The 25,307-nt window shown below is 33.5% G+C and overlaps 1 protein-coding gene across 3 annotated transcripts in view; it reads right to left on the bottom strand.

Moving 5' to 3' along the window:
• Positions 1 to 25,307, bottom strand: part of NIPBL (NIPBL cohesin loading factor) — a 195,665-nt gene that overhangs the window by 70,237 nt on the left and 100,121 nt on the right. For all 3 annotated transcript variants that reach the window (XM_019438076.2, XM_053906931.1, XM_019438075.2), the window contains 2 exons: positions 22,709 to 23,335; positions 15,044 to 16,669 (listed from right to left, as the gene is read on the bottom strand). In XM_019438076.2, coding sequence (XP_019293621.1) covers positions 15,044 to 16,669; positions 22,709 to 23,335 — 2,253 coding nt within the window. The remainder of the gene's footprint in view (positions 1 to 15,043; positions 16,670 to 22,708; positions 23,336 to 25,307) is intronic.

The following is a 25,307-nucleotide window of genomic DNA, read 5'->3' as shown; positions in this document are numbered from 1 at the left end:
TAACATAATATTTACTATTTAATCCTACACACATACACACAAATACACAAATACTACAAATGAAGAAATAAATTCTTAACATCTTATTGAGAGCTTAAAAATAAAGAAGTAGCAAAAGCTATTTATTCAGGATAATTTGTCCTTGATGATGACAATTTTAACTTACTTTACTTACCCTTGTAAATTTTTTAGTGGAAGTACAAAAATGAGGTCTTAGCTGCTAAATTTTAGAAACTGGGAGCAAAGAGTACTTTAGTGGATTATAACGGGGAATATTAGTAACTATAATCAACATTAACACTACAACATTTGAATTTTAATAGTGCTTATGTAAAGGATAAAAATAAATCATGACAAAAATGAATGGGTACTGATTAAGATAATTTCAAAGCCTCAGTATTCAATCCCAATAATTTAAGAATATAAAACATAGATTATTAATCTCAATGGAAGAATAATCTTTTTTTTATTCTTCATGCAATTTTTATTGAACATCATGAAAGAGTTATTTCAGTAACCTTTAGTCTTTTACTCTTCTAAGGACACGCATAGCAAAAATTTTACCCAATAAAGATCTAATACTTGTGACTGGTAGTATTCCAAAGAATTCATTGCTGAGAATCCTGACAGACTAATGTTGAGTGTAACTTATCTGTGTCACTTTCAAATCATGTAACATTACTCTGTGCTGGCTTTCTTAATTTAACTGTACTTTATCAGTGAGGTCTTTTCAGAATATTGCTACAAGTAAAAGAAACCAACTTTAGCTTTGGATTGTCCATATGTTCAGCCCAAAGGTAAATACAACATGCATCTCATTTAAAAGTCCTTAACGTCTTGAGCACCTCTAATTAAATGTGTGGTTCTTTTTTGATGGAAGGATCATGTCTTCTAGTATTTACCTTCCCCTTTCCACATGGCCTATAATTTATCTTAATTTATTTTAATAATTTATAAATGGCTCAATAAATGCTTTCTGATTACCTGTCATTCACAGTTTCCTATGATCACTTACAAACTTCCTGTATAGTTTCTGAATTGCTAGATTTTAGAGGCAAATGAAGACATTTCCCAAATTAAAAAAAAAAAAAAAAAAAAAAGGGAGTACTGTCCTTTTTGTACTCCTGAAATGTTATAACCTTTTGGGGTATTTAAATAATGATAGCCCCTGGTGCCTGAGTGGCTCAGTCAGTTAAGCATCCAACTCTTGACTTCAGCTCAGGTCATGATCTCACGGTTTGTGAGATGGAGTCCCATGTCAGGCTCCATGACGACAGTGCAGAGCCTACTTGGGATTCTCTCTCTCCTGCTCTCTCTACCTCTCTCCTGTGTGCTCTCGCTCTCTCTCAAACAAAACATTAAAAAAAAAATTAGTAGAGATAGCGCCAAAGTATTTGGCCTTTAATCCATCATGACATTTTTTAAAAAGCCAATTTACCTGATTATGTTCTGCTTAAATTCCCATTCTCAAAGACATATACTGACCTGATACATATCCCAGAATAAAAATTATCCTATGGATAAATATACAATAGATAATCAAGGGTCAATATATGTATTGGTACTTGTAGTCTCTTTACAATGGTTTGTGAGATCACCAGAGCAAGGACTCTGCTCTCTTTCTCTCTTTTAAAAAAACTCCTCACAATAGCCAGACATAGAAAACTTAAAGTCATATATATGATAAAGCAGGCACCAAAGTTTATTCATTGTAGTTTACCATCTCTTATTCCCTAAATCATAAAAATACAATCAGATTTAAGAGCTTTTCTATTAGGTCGATCATTTTAACCTCTGTATAACTGAATGGTACAGCAACATAATTCAAAGACCAAATGTTTAATTTCTGAAGATGACCCAACTTAAGAAAAAACGAATCCAGCAACAGGTAATGTCTCTCAATGTATCATCCTCCAAAAGTGACCTCTGTTTCATTTTAAAGAAACATCTATTCCAAAGGTTTAGTCATTTTCTCAATTAAACACATCCTTTCTTCCTTTTAATAAAACACTTTATAAACTGACTCAGCTAGGTCCCTTGATTATAAAGAATAAGAGATAAAATGTTAGACTTTCCTATACTCACATTCGGGTTCTTTACTACATTATCAAGGATTGAATAACTGACTCAGCTTCAAAAGATCTGAATAAACAGTGAGTACCTCAAATGATGCCTATGATGTATTGGTTATGTTCTTTCCCCTAAATTAGGAACTAGTAATTGTTTAATTGCAAAATAATGTCTATTTCTTAACACAACTAGAAACTAGATTTTAGAAATTATTGTTTATGAAGGCACCTGGGTGGCTTAGTCAGTTAAGCGTCTGACTTTGGCTCAGGTCACAATCTCACAGTTCATGGGTGCAGCCCCACATCGGGCTCTGTGCTAACAGCGCAGTCTGGAGCCTGCTTCGGATTCTATGTCTCTGTCTCTCTCTCTGTCTCTCTGTCTCTCTCTGCCCTTCCCTGGTTTGTGCTCTCTCTCAAAAATAAAATAAACATTAAAAAAAAAAAAAGAAATTGTTCGTAGGGTTATTGTTCTTAAAAAATTCAGATTGCTAGGACCTGATGATTATCTTTCTCACCTCACTTCTCCCATTCCAACTACTTTATTGTTTAAATCAGGTGTTTGAATTACCACAAAATTTTAAGTTACTGGCTTGAGGGGATAATGTCATCTAGTCACAATTTTGTGAATATCACACTTTCAGCTTTTGTAGGTATATACTCCATTAGATGTAGCGCACCTCTATTTTCTAGCTCTAATAAGGCTAAAAGAATACATTTACTTCTAGATATGGCACATTTTAGGAACCTTGGATTTCTAGTCTAAATTACTTATATTAGCACATTTAGCAGATTATTAAAACCAGACTATTAAAAGTCTCAAAGAGTCACTGATTAGATAACAATGTATTATTTGGGAGCGCCTGAGTGGCTCAGTCAGTTAAGCGTCCGATTTTGGCTCAGGTCATGATCTCACGGTTCGTGAGTTCATGAGTTTGAGCCCCGCGTCGGGCTCTGTGCTGACAGCTCAGAGCCTGGAGCCTGCTTCAGATTCTATGTCTCCCTCTCCGCTGCTTGCACTCTGTCTCTCGCATTGTGTCAAAAATAAACATTAAAAAAAAATGTGTTATTTGTTTTTTTAAGTGAAACAAACAACCCCGAGATTAAAATAAATGAACTCTTTGGGACTAAAGATTCAGACAGTGGAAACCAGTCATGTTCAGAAACAAACCAAGAAACTCACATAAAACTCCAAATTATGTAAGTCATAAAAAACATCTTAGGCATAATGTAGTTCAGGGACAATTCTTCCAACAACCTACTCAAATTACAAAGGAGTAGCATCAAATGGATCTTTAACCCCAAATACAGGCAATCTGACTGTTGTGTAACCCTAAGTGGGTTAATACAGTTTGAAGAAGATACATATTTTTGGTAGAAATGGTTCCTAAATGCAAGCCAACTTCTTTATTTAAAGCCACTATTAAGAAGTACATCTAAGTAGCATAAACTGTGGATTACATAGCCCTGAAATATGGCAACAGTTGGGAGGTAGAAACAAAAAGCAACAACCTAAAGAGAAACTAAAAAAAAGTATGGTTCAACTATGAGACCAGGACACTGAATGTTCCTTTCACAGGGACCATAAGATTACCTAACCTGATGGCAGTACTATGGATAAAGAGGAAGACTGTGCACTAGGGACCAAAATCTGCAGTGAACGTAGGGACATGGAAGATTGCTGTCCAAAGTTTTGAGGTCGGGTGCCTGGGTGGCTTAGTCAGTTGAGCATCCGACTTTGATTCAGGTCATGATTTCGTGATTCATGGGTTTAAGCCTTGCGTTGGGCTCTGTGCTGACAGCTCACAGCCTTGAGCCTGCTTCGGATTCTGTGTCTCCCTCTCTCTCTGCCCTCCCCCGCTTGCACTCTGTATCTCTCTCTCAAAAATAAATAAACATTAAAAAAAAAGTTTGGAGGTCACAAAACAATGACCTTAGGGGAAAAACTTTGACACGTACATTTTAGCAATTACAGGTGACCCTTAACATGTTTGAACTGCATGGGTCCATTTATATGCCAATTTTTCTTGAGAGATACAGTATAGTATTGTAGATGTATTTTCTTTTTCTTATGATTTTAACAGTATATAATGCGTGTAATAAACAAAATATGTATTGACTTTATGTTATTGGTAAAGCTTCCTGGTCAACATTAGGCTATATCAGTAGTTAAATTTGGGGGGAGTCAAAAGTTATACATGGATTTTTGACTGTGTAGAGGAAGAACCCTCCATGTTGTTCAAGGATCAACTGAATTTGGAAAGAGCAGTAGCAAACTAGGAGAAAGGACATTCTCCTTTTTAGTAGTGCTAAGGCTCTTTGGCTGAGTGAAAATGAGGGAAGTGAAACTCACAGCTTTCTATAGATGTTAGTTAACAGTCATCAGAGTAATAAGAAGGGAGGATCTGTTTGTAACTGAGGATGAGGTCTTAATTTAAGGGAAGAGAACATCAGGTAGATTACCTTCTCTAAAAGGAAAAGGTCAGGAAATAGGTTTGCTTTTGTTTGTGATGATTTAGGAAAAATGGAAGTGATGCATAATGAGATAATCTGGTATAAAGTTGCTTTAATTTTGGTAAAGAGGCAGAGAGACCCCAGGTACTGGCTGGAGGCCTAATACTACTTATTCAGGATTACAAAAAAACTTAAAATATGAAGCAGCAACTTTTATATCAAAATTATAGCATAGATAATTAAGCTCTCTGATACAAGGTAGTCAATATACTTTCAACTTATTTTTTTTTTTAAGTTTATTATTTTGAGAGAAGGTGTGTGTGCACGTGGGGGAAGGGCAGAGAGAGAGGCAGACAGAATCCCAAGCACTCTCCCTGCTGCCCACACAGAGCCCGATGCAGGGCTCAAATCCACAAACTGCAAGATCTTAACCTGAGCCAAAGTCAAGAGTCAGACGCTTAACTGACTAAGCCACCCAGGTGCCCCACTCTACTATTGCTTTAAAAAAAATTTTTTTTTTTAATTTGAGAGAGAGAGACTGAGAGAGAAAAAGAATACACGAGTCAGGGAGAGGGCAGAGGAAGAGAGAGAGAATCTTAAGCAGGCTCTATGCACAGTGTGGAGCTGATGTGGGGCTTGATCCCATGATGACTCAGGGATCACAACCTGAGCTGAAATCAAGACTTGGATGCTCAACAAACTAAGCCACCCAGGTGTCCCAATATTCTATTCTTGATGTAAATTTTTCTTAAAAGCACTGTGTCCATTTTTTTTTTTAACAAGTCAACTTCCTGACTCATGATCGTTATTGAAAAGATCAAATTTTCTACAATGCTTTACACAGCGATGTCTTTAGGAATTAACTGCTATGCAGAGATGTTTGAGATGATATGAAATGATTCAGCCTTTGCTTCTGAGTTCTGTAAGTCTGCTTGTAGTTGACTGAAATGTATATACTCAGAATCTGTTAACTAGTGTAGAATATATAACAGAGCAAATGGGGTTAAAATCCTTTAACTCATTACTTATACTATTCATAGAAATTTATTCCAAGGAAATCTATACAACAAAAAAACTCTATGAAGAAAGGTGTTTAGATCAGTTTTATCTATTATAACAGCTTTTTTCCAGATGAAAAGTCTTTTCTAAATCCTGAAGGAAGTTTATCCACAAAGTGAAAAGATATCATAATTGACGTGCGACAAGTGTAAAATATATTAAAAGTAATTGAAGTCTGATTCTACTTGTTATATATTTTTATATATTAAATATTAATATATTAATAACTTATATAACCCCACTAAATGAGGTACTCAGATATTAAATATCCTTCTTGAAATATTATATTTGGCAAACTTCACACTACATAAATACTAGAGAACTAGAAAACTATTTCAAAACTCATTCTAGATGAATCGTTTTACATACACACATAAATACTCAAGTAACAGTGGACATTACAAATTTTAGGTCTCATTTGCTACAGAATAATCTATTTATCGGATTAACCTACATTACAATTTTAATTTTATATATCTACAGTAGGTAGGCTCAGCAAACTACAGCCTGTGGAGTCAAATATGCCCACCACACATTTCTGTATATAAAGTTTTATTAGAATACAGTGACACACAATCATTTCCATGTTGTCTATGGTTGCTTTCGTATTATTGCAATGTTAAAAAAAAGTGGCCCGTAAAGCCTAAAATATTTACAATCTGGGCCTTCACAGAAAAAGTCTGCTGACCCCTGATCTCTATCCTGTCATAGTTTTTTCAAATTGGAACAAAGTGCCAGCCACCTCGCCAGTGCAGTCACTATATTCTGTACATTTTAGATCACTGAAAATTGGTTTATTTAATGAAGACAAAAGCCAAGGAGTTGGTTTGTAGCAAATGAAAAAAACTATTACAAATGAAGCAGGCAGGAGAAAAGATTCCAAGAAAAATCTGGCTTTAAGCATCAGCTTTGATCTTGACACTAGTACTACAAATATCTCATCAATGTGCAGCTACTATATTACTATGGGGAAGAACGATAAAAAGAAACATGCTTTCCAGTAAGTTTATCATGTAAATGACAATTTACTACTAATCAACACAGAAAGTAGGAAGCAGGGATCAAATGATCCTTTCCTTGATATGTAGACACAGAGAGAAAAATAAATAGTAGAAGCACAACCTAACTTTTAATCTCAAGGAACTAAAAAAAGAAAACGAAGCCCAAATTTAATAGAAGGATGAAAATAAATATTAAAGCAGAAATAATTGAAACAGACTAAAAACAGAAAAGATCAATGAAACTAAGACGTGAATTTCTGAAAAAATAAACAAAATAGACAAACGTTCAGCTACACTTACCAAGAAAAAAAGGAAGAGGACTCAAAAAAAAAAAAAATAAAAACAACAGAAGACGCATTAAAACTGGTACCATATAAATACAAAGGATCCATATCCCTAGAAACATATAACCCACCAAGGCTGGCTCATGAAGAAATAAAAAATCTGAACAGACCAATTATTAGGAGATTGGATTAGTAATCAAAATCCTCCCAACAAAGAAAAGCCCAGGACCAGACAAGTTCTTTGATGAATTCCAACAAACATTTAAAGAATATTAATTTTTTTCAAACACTTCCAAAAACAGAAGAGGAAGAAAAGGAGGGAACACTTCGGAAGTCAGCATTACCCTGATACCACAACCAGAAAAGGACACTACAAGAAAGAAAATCACAGGCCAATACGTCTGATAAACATAGATTCAAAGTCCTCAACTAAATACTAGAAAATAGCATTCAATAACACATTAAAAGAATCAGGATTATATACCATGATGAAGTGGGATTTATTGCAGAAATGCATGAATGGTTTAAAATCTGTCAATTAATGTGATACACATTAACAAAATGAATGATAAAAATAATATGATCATCTATTTAATAGATGCAGAAAAGCATTTAAAAAATTTCAACATCTATTCATGATGAAAACTCTCAACAAACTGCATACAAAGGGAATGTACCTGAACATAATAAAGGCCATATATGACAAGCCCACAGCTAATATCTTACTCAATGGTGAAAAGCTTTATAAGGAACAAGATAAGGATGCCCAATCTTGCCATTTTTATTCAACATAGTACTAGAAGTCCTAGCCAGAGCAGAGCAATTAGGGAGGAAAAAGAAATAAAAGGCATCCAGACGAGAAGGGAAAAATTAACTATCGCTATTGCCAGACTACATGATATATATAGAAAACCTAAAGATTCCACCAATAAACTGTTAGAACTAATAAAGTAAAAAAGGTTGCAGGATACAAAATCAACATACAAAAATCAGTTGCATTTTGATATACGAACAATAATCAGAAAGAGATATTAAGAAAAAAATCCATTTATAATTACATCCAAAAGAACAAAATATCAAGGAATAAATTTAACCAGAGGTGAAAGATCTGTACACTGAAAACTAGAAAAAGTTGATAGAAGGAACTAAAGAGACAAATAAATGCAAAGAAAGTTCTGTGCTCATGGATTACAAGAATTAATGCTGTTAAAATGCCCACACTACCTAAAGCCATCTATATATACAAAGCAATCCCTGTCAAAATTCCAATGACATTTATTACAGAAATAGAACAGCCCTAAAATTTGCACAGAACCACAAAATAGTCAAATAACCAAAGCAATCTTAAGAAAGAAGAACAAAGCTCAGGGCACCATGCTTCCTGATCTTAAACTATATTGCAAAGCTGTAGTAATCAAAACAGTATGATAATGGCATAAAAATAGACACATATATAAATGGAACAGATAAGACAGCCCAGAAATAAACTCATGCATATATGGTCAATTAATTTACAAAAAAGCAGCCAAGAATATTCAACAAAGAAAGGATGGTCATTTAAAAAAATTTTTTTAAGGGGCACCTGGGTGGTTCAGTTGGTTAAGTGTCCGACTTCGGCTCAGAGGTTTGTGAGTTCGAGCCCTGCATCGGGCTCTGTGCTGACAGCTCAGGGCCTGGAGCCTGCTTCGGATTCTGTGTCTCCCTCTCTCTCTGCTCCTCCCCTGCTCACACTCTGTCTCTCTCTCAAAAATAAAGAGGTGCGTCTGGGTGGCTCAGTCGGTTAGGCATCCGACTTCAGTTCAGGTCATGATCCCACAGTCTGTGAGTTCGAGCCCTGCGTCAGGCTCTGTGCTGACAGCTCAGAGCCTGGAGCCTGCTTTGGATTCTGTGTCTCCCTCTCTCTCTGCCCCTCCCCAGCTCATGCTCTGTCTCTCTCTGTCTCAAAAATAAATAAAAACATTAAAAAAAAAAGATTTAACAAAAATAAGAAAAAAATTTTTAAGTGTATTTATTTATTTTGAGAGAGAGAGAGAGAGAGAAAGAGAGAGAGAGAAGTGCAAGTACATGCGTGGGGGAGGGGCAGAGAGAGGGAGAGAAAAAATCCAAAGCAGGCTCTGTGCTATTAGCTATTAGCACAGAGCCTGCTATGGGGCTCGATCTCAGGAACCATGATGGTCAACAAGTGTAACAAGTGTATGAAAAGGTGCTCAACATCACTAATCATCAGGGAAATGCAAATCAAAATTGGAAGAAGGTACACCTGCTGGAATGGCTATTATCAAAAAGGCAACAAGAAGTGTTGGTGAGAATGTGGAGAAAATGTAACCTTGTGCACTGTTTGGGCGGTGGGGGGGAATATAAACTGGTCTAGCCACTATGAAAAATAGTATGGAGGTCTCAAATAAAACCACCATAGGATCCAGCAATACTCACTTCTGGATATATACCCAAAGGGAATGAAATCACTATTTCAAAGAGATATCTCCACAGCCTGTCCCCACCCATGTTCACTGAAGCATTATTTACAATAGCCAAGACATGAAAACAACCTAAGTTGTTTAGTCTATCGACAAATGAGTAAAGAAAAATGTGGTGTAAATGTATGTGTACACACACACACTAGATTATTCAGTAACAAAAAAGAAGGAAAGCATATCATCCATGCAACAACATGGATGTACCCTGCGGGGCCTTATGCTAGGAGAAATAAGTCAAATAGCGAGAGACAAATACTGTGTGATTTCACTTATATGTGGAATCTAAAAAAACTGAACTCAGAAACAGAGAACAGGTTGGTGGTTGCCAGACACGGGGGTGGTGGTTGTTGGGTGAAATGGGTACAGGTGTTCAAAATGTATAAACTTCTAGTTATAAGATGAATAATTTCTGGGGATATAATGTACACCATAGTTACTACAGTTAACAGTACCATACTGTATATTTCAAAGTTGCTAAGACAGCAAATCTTAAAAGTTCTCTTAAGAAAAAAAAAATAGAACTATGTGAGGTGATGAATGCTAATTTATTGTGGTAATTATTTCATGACATATACATACATCAAATTATTATTTTGTACACTTCAATGAAATGCTATTATGTTAAATACATCTCAAAAAATTGACAAGAAATGGTGGTAGCAGTGTCTTCGAATATACTGTGAATATAAAGTATATATACATATAAAGTTTTTCAAAAATACTCTCATTAGATAAACTCAATTAAAATGGCATGACTGCATTTCGTCATATAAAAAATTGGACAGCTCTTGGTTCTTACTGCAAGACTCATTTTGGTTCTCATAAATGAATGAGGTAGGAAGAAAATTGGTTTCTCCATTATAAAGTGAATGAACCAAGGCTACAATTTATTCGAGATTCTGATTCCAGTGCACTTTGTATTATCATTTATAATGGACTTAATGGAGAATTTTCAATTTTCAACATTAGAAGCCAGAGAAGGCTAATTTTTTTAATCTGGAGGGGATCCAGATTTAAAAATCCACATTATACTGTATCATATTATATCAGAGTATAGTGTTATATACTGTTACTCTGATATATTACTCTTAATATAGTGAGTTCTCTTATTCTAAAAAAAGTTACTGAAACCCTCCTCTACAAGAGACTGATATTAAGATAATGAAAACCTACTTGATATTATACTATACTAAATCATGCTATGTATTATATTATACATACAGTTGACTTTGAATAATATGGGTTTGACCTACACAGGTCCACTATAGACAGAATTTTTCCAATAAATATAGTATAGTACTATAGATGTATTTTCTCTTATGATTTTAATAATTTTCTTTTCTCTAGCTTACTTTATTGTAAAAGTACAGTATATAATACCTTAGAATTCATATCTGTTATATATGTATACATATGTGTATATATATGTATGTGTGTGTGTGTGTGTACACTAATCAACTGTTTATGTTATCTGCAAGGCATCCGGTCAACAGTAAGCTACTGGCAGAGAAGTTTCTGTGAGTCCAACGTTATACATAGATTTTCAAGTGTGTGGTGGCCAGTGCCCCTAACCCCCATGTTGTTAAAGAGTCAACTGTACTATGATACATTAACCTATATAATAAAATTAACTTACTACAATATTATATTAATGATTTAATATTATACTATGATATAGTATACTATGATCTATCAAGTAGGTATTCATTATCTTAGTATAGGTATCAGGCTCTTGTAGGGGAGGATTTCAGTAACTTTTTTTAGAGTAAGAGGGAATTCAGTGTGTTCTTCATAAATAGAAGGTTCTCTCACAAGTAATTATTTGCTGTCTTCTCACCCCTCAATCATACATACACCTATTTCTAACATATAGGAAAACTTTATAGAAGCAACCAATGTATTATAGCGAACAACATTTAGTAGTTTAACTGGTACAGTAATAACTGAGGTGAAATAACTGCTCCCAATATGACTGCAACCATTCCCTAACCAAATGAACCCTAGGGTTTAAACACTGTTGACTATTTGAGCTGTTAGAGAAGTACACATTCCCAGTGAAAACCATTTTCAGTAACTGTTTCATGGTTTAAAGGCCATGATCTCAAATATAGGTGGTATGGGATATTTCTTAAAAGTAGTGAGTTAAGTGATACAAAATGATACACTGGTTGGAAGGAAGTATGTGGAGGAAGAAAAAAAATTATTTCCTTGGACATAAAGCTAAAATATCATGAGACATTCTGGAATTGTAAATAACCAATCAAATTGTTAATGTGTGTGATTACAGATACTAAGCTACTAATAACACATAAGGCAGGCTAGCTGATGAACATGCCAGTCTTAAAGACCTCTTAACTTCATATTATTTTAATTTGGAGACATATTGTACATTAGGGTATATCAGGACAATAGTCTAAGAATATTTTAACAATAAAGATACTATTTTTGGCATTTCAATATACTGACTGAAGTATAATAGAAGATATTTTAAAAATTTTAAAGGTTTTAAAGATTATGTTGATTCTCTGTACCCATCCCCCACTTGAAAAAGAAGAAACAAAGTGATAAGACAGAAGATGAAAGAAGCAGGATGAGAACAGAAGTCATACTGAGCCAATCTGTAACAGCTATAGAGCAAAATAAGAAAAAGGGTAAATTAAACACATATAAATATGAGTAAGTTTTCTTGGGATCTTAACAAAAAGTAGGTAGTTGACAGTGTAAAACAAGTTATAACAAATTTTAGGGGACACAAAGTTGAAAATTATGTAGATCTTGGGTTAGGGTCTACTGGTAGGAACATAAAAAATGAACACACAATTTTAATCTGCACACAAATCCTCTTCTGAAACATGGTGGCAATAGTCATTCAACAGATATTTAATATGCTAATTAAGCACTAGGTATTATGTTAGGTACTGGGATATACACATATCCCCATAGAAATAAAACAATGTCACTTTACATTTAATGTGGTCACACAAACAACAAATATACATAATATTTATTATAAGTTATAAATCTATACCCCTACCATTCAAAATTGATCAGCTTAAAGTATACTCAAGGAATTTTAAACTATTCCTAAAGAATGAATATTTTAAATACTGACATCAGCTAAAAATATGTAAAAGACAGAATTTCATGACTCTTCCAAGAAAACCTACCAAGAATTTTGGCCTTAGAAATCAACCACAAAAGTATCTCAGCAATACTCAATACAATTCCTTTACTTAGAAAAACACCAACATGTCAGAATATGTGATTCTCTGTGACTCTCCAAAAGAAAGTCCCAAGTAATGTGTGCTACACAAAGGGTAGTTGTGCCACAACTATGCTTCCTATGTAATTAAAAAAAATTCACAATTATGTAACTGTGCTATTGCTAACTTGGTAGCAGACATCTAAGATAAAACCAAAATTAGTATACTAAAAAATAACAGATATGAATTCTAAGGTATAAATAAAGTCAAATGATATACATGGGATCCTGAGGTGAATCTAAGCATTAAAATAATATTTTTAATGGAAATGTTCACTTAATAATAATTGCAGATCTGGTAATATATGTGTGTATACGTACTTGCGCATTTGTACACACACACACACACACACACACACACACACACACACACAGCCTACTCTAACAGGCAGACACACCCAGATAGCCTACTTACTAACATGAACATGTCAAGTATATACATTCATGTTAAAAGTACATTTAGGAGGAACATGAATTAGTACTAAAAAGTTTACATTCACAGGCAATGAAAAAACCAGGGGAAATCGTACAGCAGTTACTATTAGGAGTACTATATTAGGAGCTATATTCATTTCTTGATGTTCAGTTGTAAAGATTCTTTGTTAGGACAGAGCTTAGAAAGCAAGGCTAGCATAAGCTGACAGAGGGCAGGGGAGAAAAAGACGGTCCAGATCAAGGGACAAGAGGGTACCACTTTCCATCTTTCTGACTCTTCTAAAATTGTAGCTTATACTATGTATAAGCCATTCCCAAAGTTTCAGTGAAAATTTTAAAAAACAATCTGTATCTAAATTCTAGTGCTGGCCACTACATTCTAACAACCTCTTTTACATAAACAAGTAATTCTGAAGAGATGCACCTAAGTCAAATAATAAAGACTATTAGTTACACCTGAAGTCTTAATTTTTTAAGTCTGACTGCTATAATTTAAAATCTAAAGCTTCACTACAAAAGGATAAATATTAGTGATAAAGACAATCTTTTTTCATTTTTGAAACATAAAATTAAATAGTGAAAAAATAAACATTTGATAAAGACCAAGTAACAGCAAAAAAAAAAGATCAGCCATGAGAAGCGATTTCTTTGAATAAAGAGTTCTTAGTAGTAATACTATGTTTTCATTGAGCTTTTTTTGATAGACAAGATACAACATTTTACAAAAATAATAATAACCATTACACCTTCTGGATCTCTTAGTACACTGCAGTGCTATACAACACAACTTTTTATGATGATGCAAATGTCCTCTATGTGTGTAAATAAGGGAGCCACTTGCCACATGTGGCTGCTGAGAATATGAATTTCTTAATTTTATTTAAAGTAATTTCCATTTAAATAGCCTAAGAGTCTAGTTGGCTAGCCTACTAAATAGCACAATTCAAGAGTTTCATAGTCCTATAAGTAAATATAAATCTAAGTTCTTAATGAACCTCTTTCACAGAAGGAGAACTTAAAAATCAAACTTTCACCTCTATTGTCTTAAAATCTGTATCTTAATGTATTTATATTGCATGGGCTAAATAGGTCTTGCCACACACCATCATCAAATTATATATACATATATATTGTATATATACTTATATATTTTTAAAGCAGTATACAAAGGAATACAAAATTATATTTTCTGCACAAACTGCCATTGTATTTTCAATACTTAAGACCTTCTTTTTCCTGGAAATAATACTACTCAAGTAACCACAGGATCTAACTCAGCAACCATATAATAAACAAAACAAAAAACCCACCCCAAACCTCAAAACTAATGATTTAACCCAATTTAAGAGGTGAATACTATTCCCTATTACTTTTCCCTAGAAAAGAACAAAACTATATTTTTTAAATAAAACATCTGTAACTAACCACCTCTCCCACAAAAAGATAATAACCTTTTATATAACTTTCTAAATTATATAATTTTAAACTATGCATCAATAATTAACATACATAGGTATGTAAGAAAATAGTATTGAGACACAATGTTCTTAAGAGCTTATAACATTGATTTTTGTATACCATATAGCTTTCCTGAGATGTTAGAAATTAAAATTCAATATACTACCTCCTTATAGAATGGAATACTTCCACAGTCTGAATAACTTTAGGAAGTTGTTATATACATCCATCCTAATCATTCATTTGATTAATAAGCAACTTTCAAAAATACATGAAATAACTAAACAGCAAAAGAACTTATCTCTGAGTACCAGAGTAAAAATCATGACTACACCGAGTAGTTCAAATAGGGGTGGAAGACAAAGAATTTTCACTGAGAACTTTTTATTTATATTACTGAAAACAATTCATTATTGTTTTATATAAATGTTATGTTTTCATGTAGCAGTGCTTCAATTTTTGTAAATTTCCACTTTTTTAATCCTTAGTAACCCTATAACTTGAAAACTAATTAGAATACAAGTGACATCAGTGTAAGTATTCTTACCTTTATTTGACTTTGATGGTTTATTCTTGATAGGTTTAAGGGAACTTCTTGATTTATCTTCTCTATCTTTAATAAGTTTCTGAACATCATCCAAAGACAGTTTTTGCAGCACAACTACAGGCTTAGCTCCTTTATTTAGATCTTCAACTAATCCCATTTTTTCTACTTTGTCTTTCTGCTCTCCTTTCATTTCCATTTTCTTTGTCTCCTGAGTAATATTACCATCTTTATCCCTCTTGATTTTTGGAATGACAAAATTTTTCAATGCACCAGACCTGCCCCCCAACAAATAACTTGGAAATTCTGCCTTATTGTCAGGATGAGCTTTGTTACTATCTACTTTACTCTTATTGCCCTCTGTCCTTTTGTCATCTTTACTATTTGGTGATTTAAAACCAGGCTTATCAGGTCTTGATTTATTAGAATCTCCTTGTTTAACACGAGGACTGTCAGGCCTTGATTTTTGCTCCCCAGAAGATGGTCTTTCCCGTAAGTCCCCTGATTCATGTCTATGTTTTCTTTCTAGTTTATCAGGCTTTGAACCATCAGATTTAATGCCATGTTCATTTCTATTAGAGGATCTCAATGTTTCTGGTCTTCGAACCCTAGACTGATCCCCTCGATGTCGCTCTGATTCACTCCTGTCATCTGATTTTTGTTTACTATCATGGTCGCGTCTTAATGACTCAGAAATAGATCGCCCATCAGGTCTCTGCTTTAAGGCTTCAGCTCGTTCTGATTTTAACCGAGGTGAATCAGATTTAATATCCTGTTTATGTTTAGACACTTCAGGTTTTTTGTCTGTTGATGGCTTTCCAGAATCCCTCCTATTTTCGTGCCTATGTTTTGGTGTTTCAGGCCGACCTTCATTTTTTTGCTTTGGAGTTTCAGGTCGGCCGTCACCTTTCTGCTTTGGAGTTTCAGGCCGTCCATCACCCTTCTGTTTTGGGGTTTCAGGGCGCCCATCACTCTTTTGTTTTGGAGTTTCAGGTCGGCTTTCACCCTTTTGCTTTGGGGTTTCGGGTCTTGCCTTTGTTGTTTCTGATCTGCCATTATTTTGTTTGTTGTCATTTGGTTTTATGTCAGACAGTCTATTTTCATTCTGTTTAGGTTCGGCTGTGGTGCTCTCATTTTGTTTGGATTCAGTTGTTCTGCTCTCATTCTGTTTCAGTTCTTCTGTTTGTGTCTCAATTTTAGTTTCTAACTTACTTTCATTTGACTTTGTCTCCACCAATCTGTTTTCATTTGGTTTAGATTCTGTCAATCTACTTTCATTTTGTTTCATTTCACTCTTTGAAAGCTCAGCATCAGACTTTTTTTTAGGAGTCTCAGGATGGTTTTCTGGTGTAGATTTAAGATTTCCAATAAGATCTTCCTGAAGAACAGAAATAGGTGCATCATTACATGGTTTGATTTCTTCAGGCTTTTTTATGGAGTCTGAATCCTGAGTTATAGAAGCCTGAGAGTCCACTCTTCCTGCCTGATGAAGATCAATGCTAACCATTAATGCTGGCCTTGACCCATTTCCCGTAGAACCCGTCTCCTGAGAAGCTGGTCTATTACCTCCTGTAGCACCCCCAGCCTCCTGTGGGTAAGAATCTTGTTTTCTTTTTTTCAAAGGCTTATCTGAAATTTAAAGATAAATATTCAGTATCAGTAATAGACACATATTCTTATCTTCTTAAAAGCCATAAAGACTTTGATATTTAAGTCGCAATGTTTTTTTTAATGTGGTGAATGCAAATGTCAATATGCATGTATAAAATAGCAGGCATGAATGACATAATACTATTAAACCAAGGTTTAAGGAAATATTCATGCGTGCAGTACCTCAATAAATATTCACGACTAGAGTAACAAGTATTTAACAGCATATTTGTTGAGTATATAAATAAGCCCAAGAGTATAAAAAAACAGAACGTATAATACATTAAATACAAACATATATTTATGTTTGTATATATAAAGGGTAAACCAGATTCTTTACGTAAGAATAAGGAAACCAGTTATAAATCATATGTTCTCATTTAAGATCATTTTAACCATTAACCAAAAACTAAGTACCGCAAATCTGCTGACATACTAAACAGGAAACATAAGGTTTTACAACATGTAAGAGAAGTACGGAAAAGAATAAAACCCAAAAGAAAATAGAAATCATGCCACTGAAAAAAGATAAATGAGAATAAGGTGGAAAAAAAGAATTAAACAGCTTGTCATTAACCTTTGATTCAGGATTCAAATTCTTCAAGGTGTCAACAGCACAAATGGAATTTAAAAGCTAACACACAATCAGAAGTATATTTAAAATAAGGAAATACATTAATATTATAAGTATAAAAATGAGACACATATAAAGACTCTTTAGGTAAATCCTGTCTTAATAGCAACTTCCACTTAAGAAAAATGCTTTGGCTCTTCCATGTAAAGTTCTAGGGATCTACATATTGGCCTCATTAAGAAATAATTTACAGTATTCTGAAATGTAAAGACAAAAATACATACAAGCACAACTCTACCACCACAATAAAATGCCAAGGTATTTTTAACAGTTAGGTACTTCTATGCATGATTCCACTTGACTCAAGAGGCTGCTAGGTCATTTTCTATAAATTGAATCTCTAGTTAGTTTTTGGAAATAGTTATATTATAGTACCTTAAGGTTTTGTCTGCTTTAATATTTACTTGCTGAATTACCTAGCTATGTTTTAAAGGCCATTTTAACTCATCTTTGTAAGAGAACCTCTAGATTCTCTTATGATATTCATCAATGTGATATAATACCATTGAAGGAAAACAAGGTTAAAAGACAAACTGACCACTAAAACACAATCCCTTATTGCTAGAAAACCAAGTTGTGGAAAATAATAATAATAATAATAATAATGGTAATGTTGCTCTTATACACCAAAGTTCTGTCATTTTGTTTTCAAAGTGAGAAGCGGCAGTTCATTCCAGCTTAAAATCTAGTAAAGTATTTTATTAAAATTTACTTCAAATATTTGCTAGTAATTTTTTGTACAAGTCATTCTGCTGCTTATTCAGAAGTCAAGTCTACCATCACATAGGCTCCATTTGTAAAATAACTATATAATAATAATAAAGTATATTATCATCTATTTTCCCCAGTAAAAACTACCCTGGCAAGAACTTATATGAAACTTTCTACATCAGTACTTAAGAAGAAAGCACTCAGAATACTAAATTTATATTTCCATAATTTTATCTTGTAATGTTCTGCCACACAAAATAATCTTTATATCTTACCATAGGGCATACCAAATAATTACTACCTCATAAATGGGATGCCTTACAACCTATACTCTTAAATCTTTAGGACAAGAATCTAGAAATCTAAATAGTATAATCTAGTTGAAGATTTTTAACATATTTTTCAATGAAACATGCTTGTGAAAGTTATTAAAATGGTAACCTAAGCATACTTAAGTACTGTAATGACATCACAGATCTCAGGCATCTGAGAATTTCTCTTAAGAAATCTGTGGTTTGTCCTTTTATTAATATGAGCAATCAGTCTTTCTTCTGAACATTAACATTAAAATATCTTGAAGGCTAAATTTTAAAGGATTACAAAATAAACGAGTTTATAGATCATTAACCTCATTTCAATTTATAATGTATCAGTAAAATTAAAACTGGGCATAGTTTAATTTCAAAGGAATTGTCATGTTTGACTTATTTATCTTAAACTATAGGTGCTATGGTTATAATAAAAATGTATGAAAGCATTTGCACGTGAGTAATATATTAAGATTGGGAAAGATGTTGTAATTTTTTCTATTATGCACAATATATTGCTAAGTACAAAGTTTTAATTTTTCAACTATTGAAAAGTACTTCACCTCTTCTGTAAAACCGGGAAAAATTCCATTACTGCTGCAAGGATTCTTGAATATGTCAAGAGCACGCAGGTTTGATTCACTTGATCTGATTCAGTTCCACCATGAACTTATTCCTGTAAAGTGGTTCTGAATCTGCATGTCACTTTTGTCTATCCACTTTTGTTATCAGTCTTCATTACATCATAACCTTCACCTAATGATGGAAAGCCATCTCTATGAAGAATAATTTCAATATTTAGGACGCTGATTATCTTTAAGCCCTCTTCAGCACTGGGTACCATAAGTTTAGCTATCAGAATGCACAGAGTCCTGAAGAAAATGCATACAAAAAGATACAATATTTTCAAAACCAACAATACTTGTCATCTAGATGCTGATGTGAAAATAAGATCTAGCCATTAGAGAAATTCTGAACTTGATTATGCTTGTAAGAAACAAACTATAACACTTGCTTAAATCTGCAAGTGATAACTGAAAACACTTAGAACAGCACAGTTATACACATGGTAGCCAATTATGAAAAATGAAAACATCCCATCCCTAAAATGCAGTATAAACTAAGTGGTTAACTGTCCTGTTCCTGTCTCCTCTCTTATTCCAAATGAGAGTAGGTAATTTACTTTTTATAAGGGTTATAGTGCAAGAATATTGTAACATTCTAAAAAACATTAGTAGCTAGGCTAGGCCATTCCTCATACTTGCTAACATGGAAAGTGGACCTTGGGAAAAGATGAAATAGGCAAAGATGAACAAAGAAACTCTCTCTTTGAAAAAAGAAAGCAGGAATTTTCAGCACACGAAGGAGATATTAATGTCTATGATAGATCATCCCAGAAGCAAAGATGAATAGCCTTTTAAAATTAATTTATGTAATTATAGACATTGGAAATATGAGCAAAAGATGGAACAAAAAGGTCCTTTGAGAATATTATAAAATATTAGGTTACAGAGAATTAACCTATCAGTGTATATAAAACTATCCAAAGAAGGGAGAAAAGGCCACAGGACATCAATACCTAGCAGCCAGAAAAGTGTCCTCTGTACGTGGAACAGAGATCCATTAGGTCTGCCACAGCTTAGGTAAAGTATTTCTTAAAATTATTCTATCCTTATTCTTGAGTTCCACAATTATCAAACAACCATGTGTGTTAAGCTTTCTAATCTTATTGACAAGGTATAGTTTTTCCATTTCTGATCTATTGAAAGGAATGCTTCTCTCATAACAAATGAATAAAATGGAAACAAGCTCAGACCCGAGAACAGAGCTCTCAGTAAAACAAGTCGTGTTGTGTATTCCATACCACCACCAATACAATGGTTATAAAAAAGTTCTCAGTGCCATACCTTAGAATGCAAGGTAATTATCAATTTCGCAGTTTAACCCTAAAATGCAGTGGTAACTAGTAATAAATTCATTTCAAGGAAATATTTCACTTCTCAAGGCCTGACTATAAAACTACTACCACTTCAGACAATGTTGCTTTTATTTACGATCTTACCTATGATCTTAGAGCAATACACCAGACTTTTAATCTTCCCAAATTTTCAAGATAACTGCTTATACATAAAACACTGTCCCATCACACAATGTAGAAACTGAATATAAAATGACAGGGTTCAAATCACAGGTGTTTGGTGGCACCTAAATTCCAAAGGTGTTCAAATAAAGCCATGAAATAATGGGAACATGGCTTTCAGGAAACAAGTCAGAATGACAGTACGAATATGAGGTCAGCAAAATCAGTATAACCAATTTGGAAAAATACAGATACTAAATCATCTATATCAAACTAAAGACGGAGTAGTTCCAATGAACATTTATCCTTTAATCCTTAGAGCACCAGATACTTCTGTAAGTCAACTTACAAAGTTCAAAATTGTAAATCAGCTCTGTTCACTCAACTTCTCAATTTATCTTTGTTAGAGCCACACTATCACAGATTATGGAGAAAACTGATTAGATAATTAAAAGTAAAATATATATTACAAGTTTCTGAAAGAACAGGATGCTGTTTGCTGAATTTGTTTTATTCTCCCTAAAAAAAGCTACCAGTCTAAAATAAGTTTGCAATTAAGCAGTTAGCCTTATTTACTATCCTTATTTTCACTTGGTTTTTGAAAGTAAAAACTTACGCTTCAACAAATGTGATACAATAAAAGTTCAGGAAAGAAAAAACAAGTTCACCATTTCCTATGTTTTCGTTCCTACCAACTATTTAAAAAAATCACTTAAAAAATTAAGCACCTTTTTAAGAACATAATTTCCCAAAACACAGATTAAAATGTCATACAAAAATTCAGTTCTCAAGGCAACTAGTATTTCTCAGTCAAGAAATTACAATTTTGTTTCTTATAAAACTGTCATAGGATTCAGGAATTTGGGATTAATATTATCAACAGAAGATAAATAATACTGCTGTCTTTACTTGACATGCATATACTTTTATAAGAGGTTAGAAGAGGAGATACATTTTGGAACCCATATGGTTACTATTTCCTGAACCACACATTACTAAACCAGAAGAATAAGCAACACTTCATTTCATCCTTAACATCAGCAGTTTAGCAGTTAAAAAAAAATTCCAGTGCCCTAGCCAAAAAAATAAAGACTTCCACCAATCTCTTTACTTGCACCAATCTGTGATTCAGGCACTTAGAAAGCATCACAGAACAACAATTACTAAATAAGGTCTATTTTTTCAATAATGTTAAAAAGAGCCATCATGAGAGACAGGAAATACAATAAAAATCTTCAGCATGTTTCTTAGCGTAGAAACATAATTATCTAGAAATGATGCTGTCATATAATGAACAAGATCATATATAAAAAAGAGTTCTAACCAACACGAAGAAGTTTTGTTTTATAATTATCAAAAAGAAAATATGAGAACTATATGTCAATCTAGAATATTTAACTAGAAAATTGAATCATATAGTATGCTTTGGTTTGGGTAGTCAAACATGTATATGAATTTGTAAATAACATCAAATCCATAAATTACATTACTAATTTCAATTAATGATTCATCAGTCTCTCAAAAATTTTAAGAGTTTTATACATAGAGTTCACCAATCAATAATTTAATAGGGACTTTCTTTTATTTAATTATAATTTTTATAAGCACAAAAAAAGTCCATAAATTCAATGAATAGGTGTCTTAAAACTCCAGCCTAATATACTACTCAGACAAAAGGGAACACTTAACTCTAATCACCAAGAAAAGATCCTTGATCCTTAAGATTTGCTACTTAATATAAATTTAAAATTCTTTCCCATAATTTTTTACAACAACAAAAATCCCCCAAACTATATTAAAAGACAGTAGGATTTGAAACTGATTATTGACTGAATTAACTAATTTGAAACAGGATTATTAACTGAACAAACATACACACAAACTTTTCTTAAATGTACTGATTCAAAATAGTTTTATAGCAGTTACCCTCGTTTTGACAGAAAAAAAGGTGAAGATGCAAAACTAACATAACTTATGGAAAATACAGATGATAGAAACACTAATGTGCAATTTAGTAGACAATCACAGATAATATCACTTGGTACATAATAGGTGATAGACCTGTGCTACAGAATTACCAGATCTCAGACAGTTGTTCCAGATAAAAAATGAAATTACGAATTTAACTTCTGAGGTGTGAGCATTAGTAATAAAAACATGATTGAGAGACATAAAGAATCATAAAATATAATGAAAAAAAAAAAGAGTAACTAAAAAAACCCTTTTTTACATTATAATTACATATTTGCCCAGAGTATGATGTGGGAGTAATGAGATTATTTTACCTTTGTCTTGAACTTCTTTTGAAAAGCGCTCCCTTTCAATAGCTGATTCTCTCTCTATTCGTTCAATTTCAGCCAACGCATCCAATTCCACTTCGTCATATATAGGTCCCTGTTGTGATACCTGCTGCTGATTCTGTACCACAGAAGTCTGGGGCTGTTTTGTAGCAACTGAAGTGTTCTGTTGTAAAACAGGCACTTGATTTGCTGGAAGGAATGCTGTTTGTTCTTGCTGCGACAAACACTGAGCAGCATTTAGTGGGCGGTTTACATCCTGTGGAGTAATGGGTGTTTTTGAAGTCTGTCCTGGGTACTGCACATTAAAAGGAATATCATTTTCTGAAACATTGCTATTTTCCATACCAGAAAGCATATCCTCTTGCTGGTCCATGTCTGAAGACCTTACACGAGAAAGTCTTAATGTAAGTTTAGTAGAGTCCTTGGATGGAGAACTAATGATATCATACATTGCAGCTTTCTCACTCTGGTCTTTTTCGTCCTTGCCTAATTTCATTTTCTTTTGCTTCTTTTGCTTTCTTTCTGGAGAATCTAGCAAGATGTCTGGTGGAACATCTCGAGGTGATGAACAAGGTAGAGGCTGAGACTGAAGGATTAAAGGTGGTCTTGATCCTAGAAAAGCAATTCAACAGGAATGAACAATTGTGCTAGTTTTATGTTTTCGTACACTGATAGAAATACTAAATATGTGACAATATAGTAATGCTAGAAAAAATATTAAGGAATTATCTAATCTCAGCAACTTATTTACAAAATATGAAAAGAAAGCCTAAAGACTTGTCCCATAATCTTTGAGCTTGCTGGTAGATGATCCAGGTTTAACTGAAGTATGAGTATTCCATCTGCCAGACCAGTATTATGTTATTTCTATTTTTGTTCTTATAAAATATACTTTGTTTGAAAATAGCAAAGGAGTTCATTGTTTCTAAAGATGATACAACACAAATATTTTGGGCAAATATTTCCTATTCTTTCACTTAATATTTAGGAAAACTAACAAATCTAAAGTAAGAATAAATCTGTTAAATTACAAAATAACAAATTAATCCTAGAAACTACACTCACATGAATACTTACTGGTGTAAGAAAAAGAAAGTGGGAAAAATGAAAATTTTTAGAATCCTTACTTCCTTTACAAACTGATGGTAAATTACTGATTTATACCTTTATGTGATGTTCTCTTTCTCCCTCCACTTAAATAGCATTCACACATTCTCTTCAGCTTGCTAATCCTCCTTCTATTAGAAAAAATGCAAGTCCAGCAAATTTCAAGGCTCAATAAAATATCTTTGGCCCAGATCCCATTAATTTAACAAATGTTATATGATACAAATAAGTGGTAAAAATAAGCTAACCAAATGGAAAAATTCTTTGTTAACAAACTGTTAAATGAGGAAAAATGCATTGATATGCTTCAAAATAAAAGTATGATTGTTACACTGCTTATCATTGGACTATAAAAAATTTAAAAACCCGTAGGAAACTATAAAAATCAGTCAGGGGGTAAAAGTGCTTTAAAGAAAGAACCTAAACCTAGACTTGTCTTAAGTTAAGGTTTCAGTGTTTAAACATATGTATTATTTTTCCATGATACATAAACCTGTCCTTTCAATTAGCAATGTTAATATTTAAAGTATGATATACAAAGGGGCGCCTGGGTGGCTCTGGCTCCATGGGTTAAGCGCGCAACTCTTGATTTTGGCTCAGGCCATGATCTCACGAATGTGAGATGGAGCCCGGCATTTGGCTCCATGCTGAGTGTGGAGCCTGCCTGGGATTCTCTCCCCCCCCCTTCTTCTGCCCCTCCCCAACTTGTGCGTTCGCTCTGTCGCTCTCTCTCTCTCAAAAAAAATTAATTAAAAAAAACCTTAAAGTGTGATAAATAAAAATATAACTTTTTAGAGAACATATCTAAAATGTGATAAAGATCCAACTGAAGCAATTTACTAGAAATGTTAGTTTGAGGTTACACCAACAGATAGTGTTTTTAAACAGCTTATGGGGACATTAAAAAGAAAAGAAACTAATATTTTTGGACCATTTATTTTGTGTCAGAGCTTGTGCAAGGTGCTCTGCACATCAGTTCATTTAAATAATTTACAACAACCTTGATTTGCATTATCACTATTTTGCAGAAAGGAACATGAAGCTTATAGTGATTAAGAAATTCACCCAAGATTACATAGCTAGCAAACCTGAAACATTTAAATCCAGATTTTTCTAACATTTGAATTATAACATACCATATTGCCTTTGTATTTAAAATTTGTGTCACATTATGTGTATTTTATTTTTTTAATTTTATTTTTATTTATTTTGAGAGAGAGAAAGTGTGCGCACAAGCAGGAGAAGGCAGAGAGGGGGACAGAGAATACCAAGCAGGCTCCATGTTGTCAGTGCAGAGCTGACATGGGGCTTGATCTCACGAACCATGAGATCATGTCCTAAAAGCAGAAATCAAGAGTCGGACGCTTAACCCATGGAGCCACCCAGGCGCTCCCAAATTGTATATATTTTAGAACTTAAAATTCCAACAATTCACCTAAAATCAAATTAGACTGATGATGCATTCAACCTTCCAAAC

Source organism: Panthera pardus, unplaced genomic scaffold (assembly GCF_024362965.1).
Source record: "Panthera pardus isolate Hobbes unplaced genomic scaffold, ASM2436296v1 HiC_scaffold_2, whole genome shotgun sequence".
NCBI classification, from domain to species: Eukaryota; Metazoa; Chordata; class Mammalia; order Carnivora; family Felidae; genus Panthera; species Panthera pardus.
This window is presented reverse-complemented; position numbering and strand designations above follow the sequence as displayed.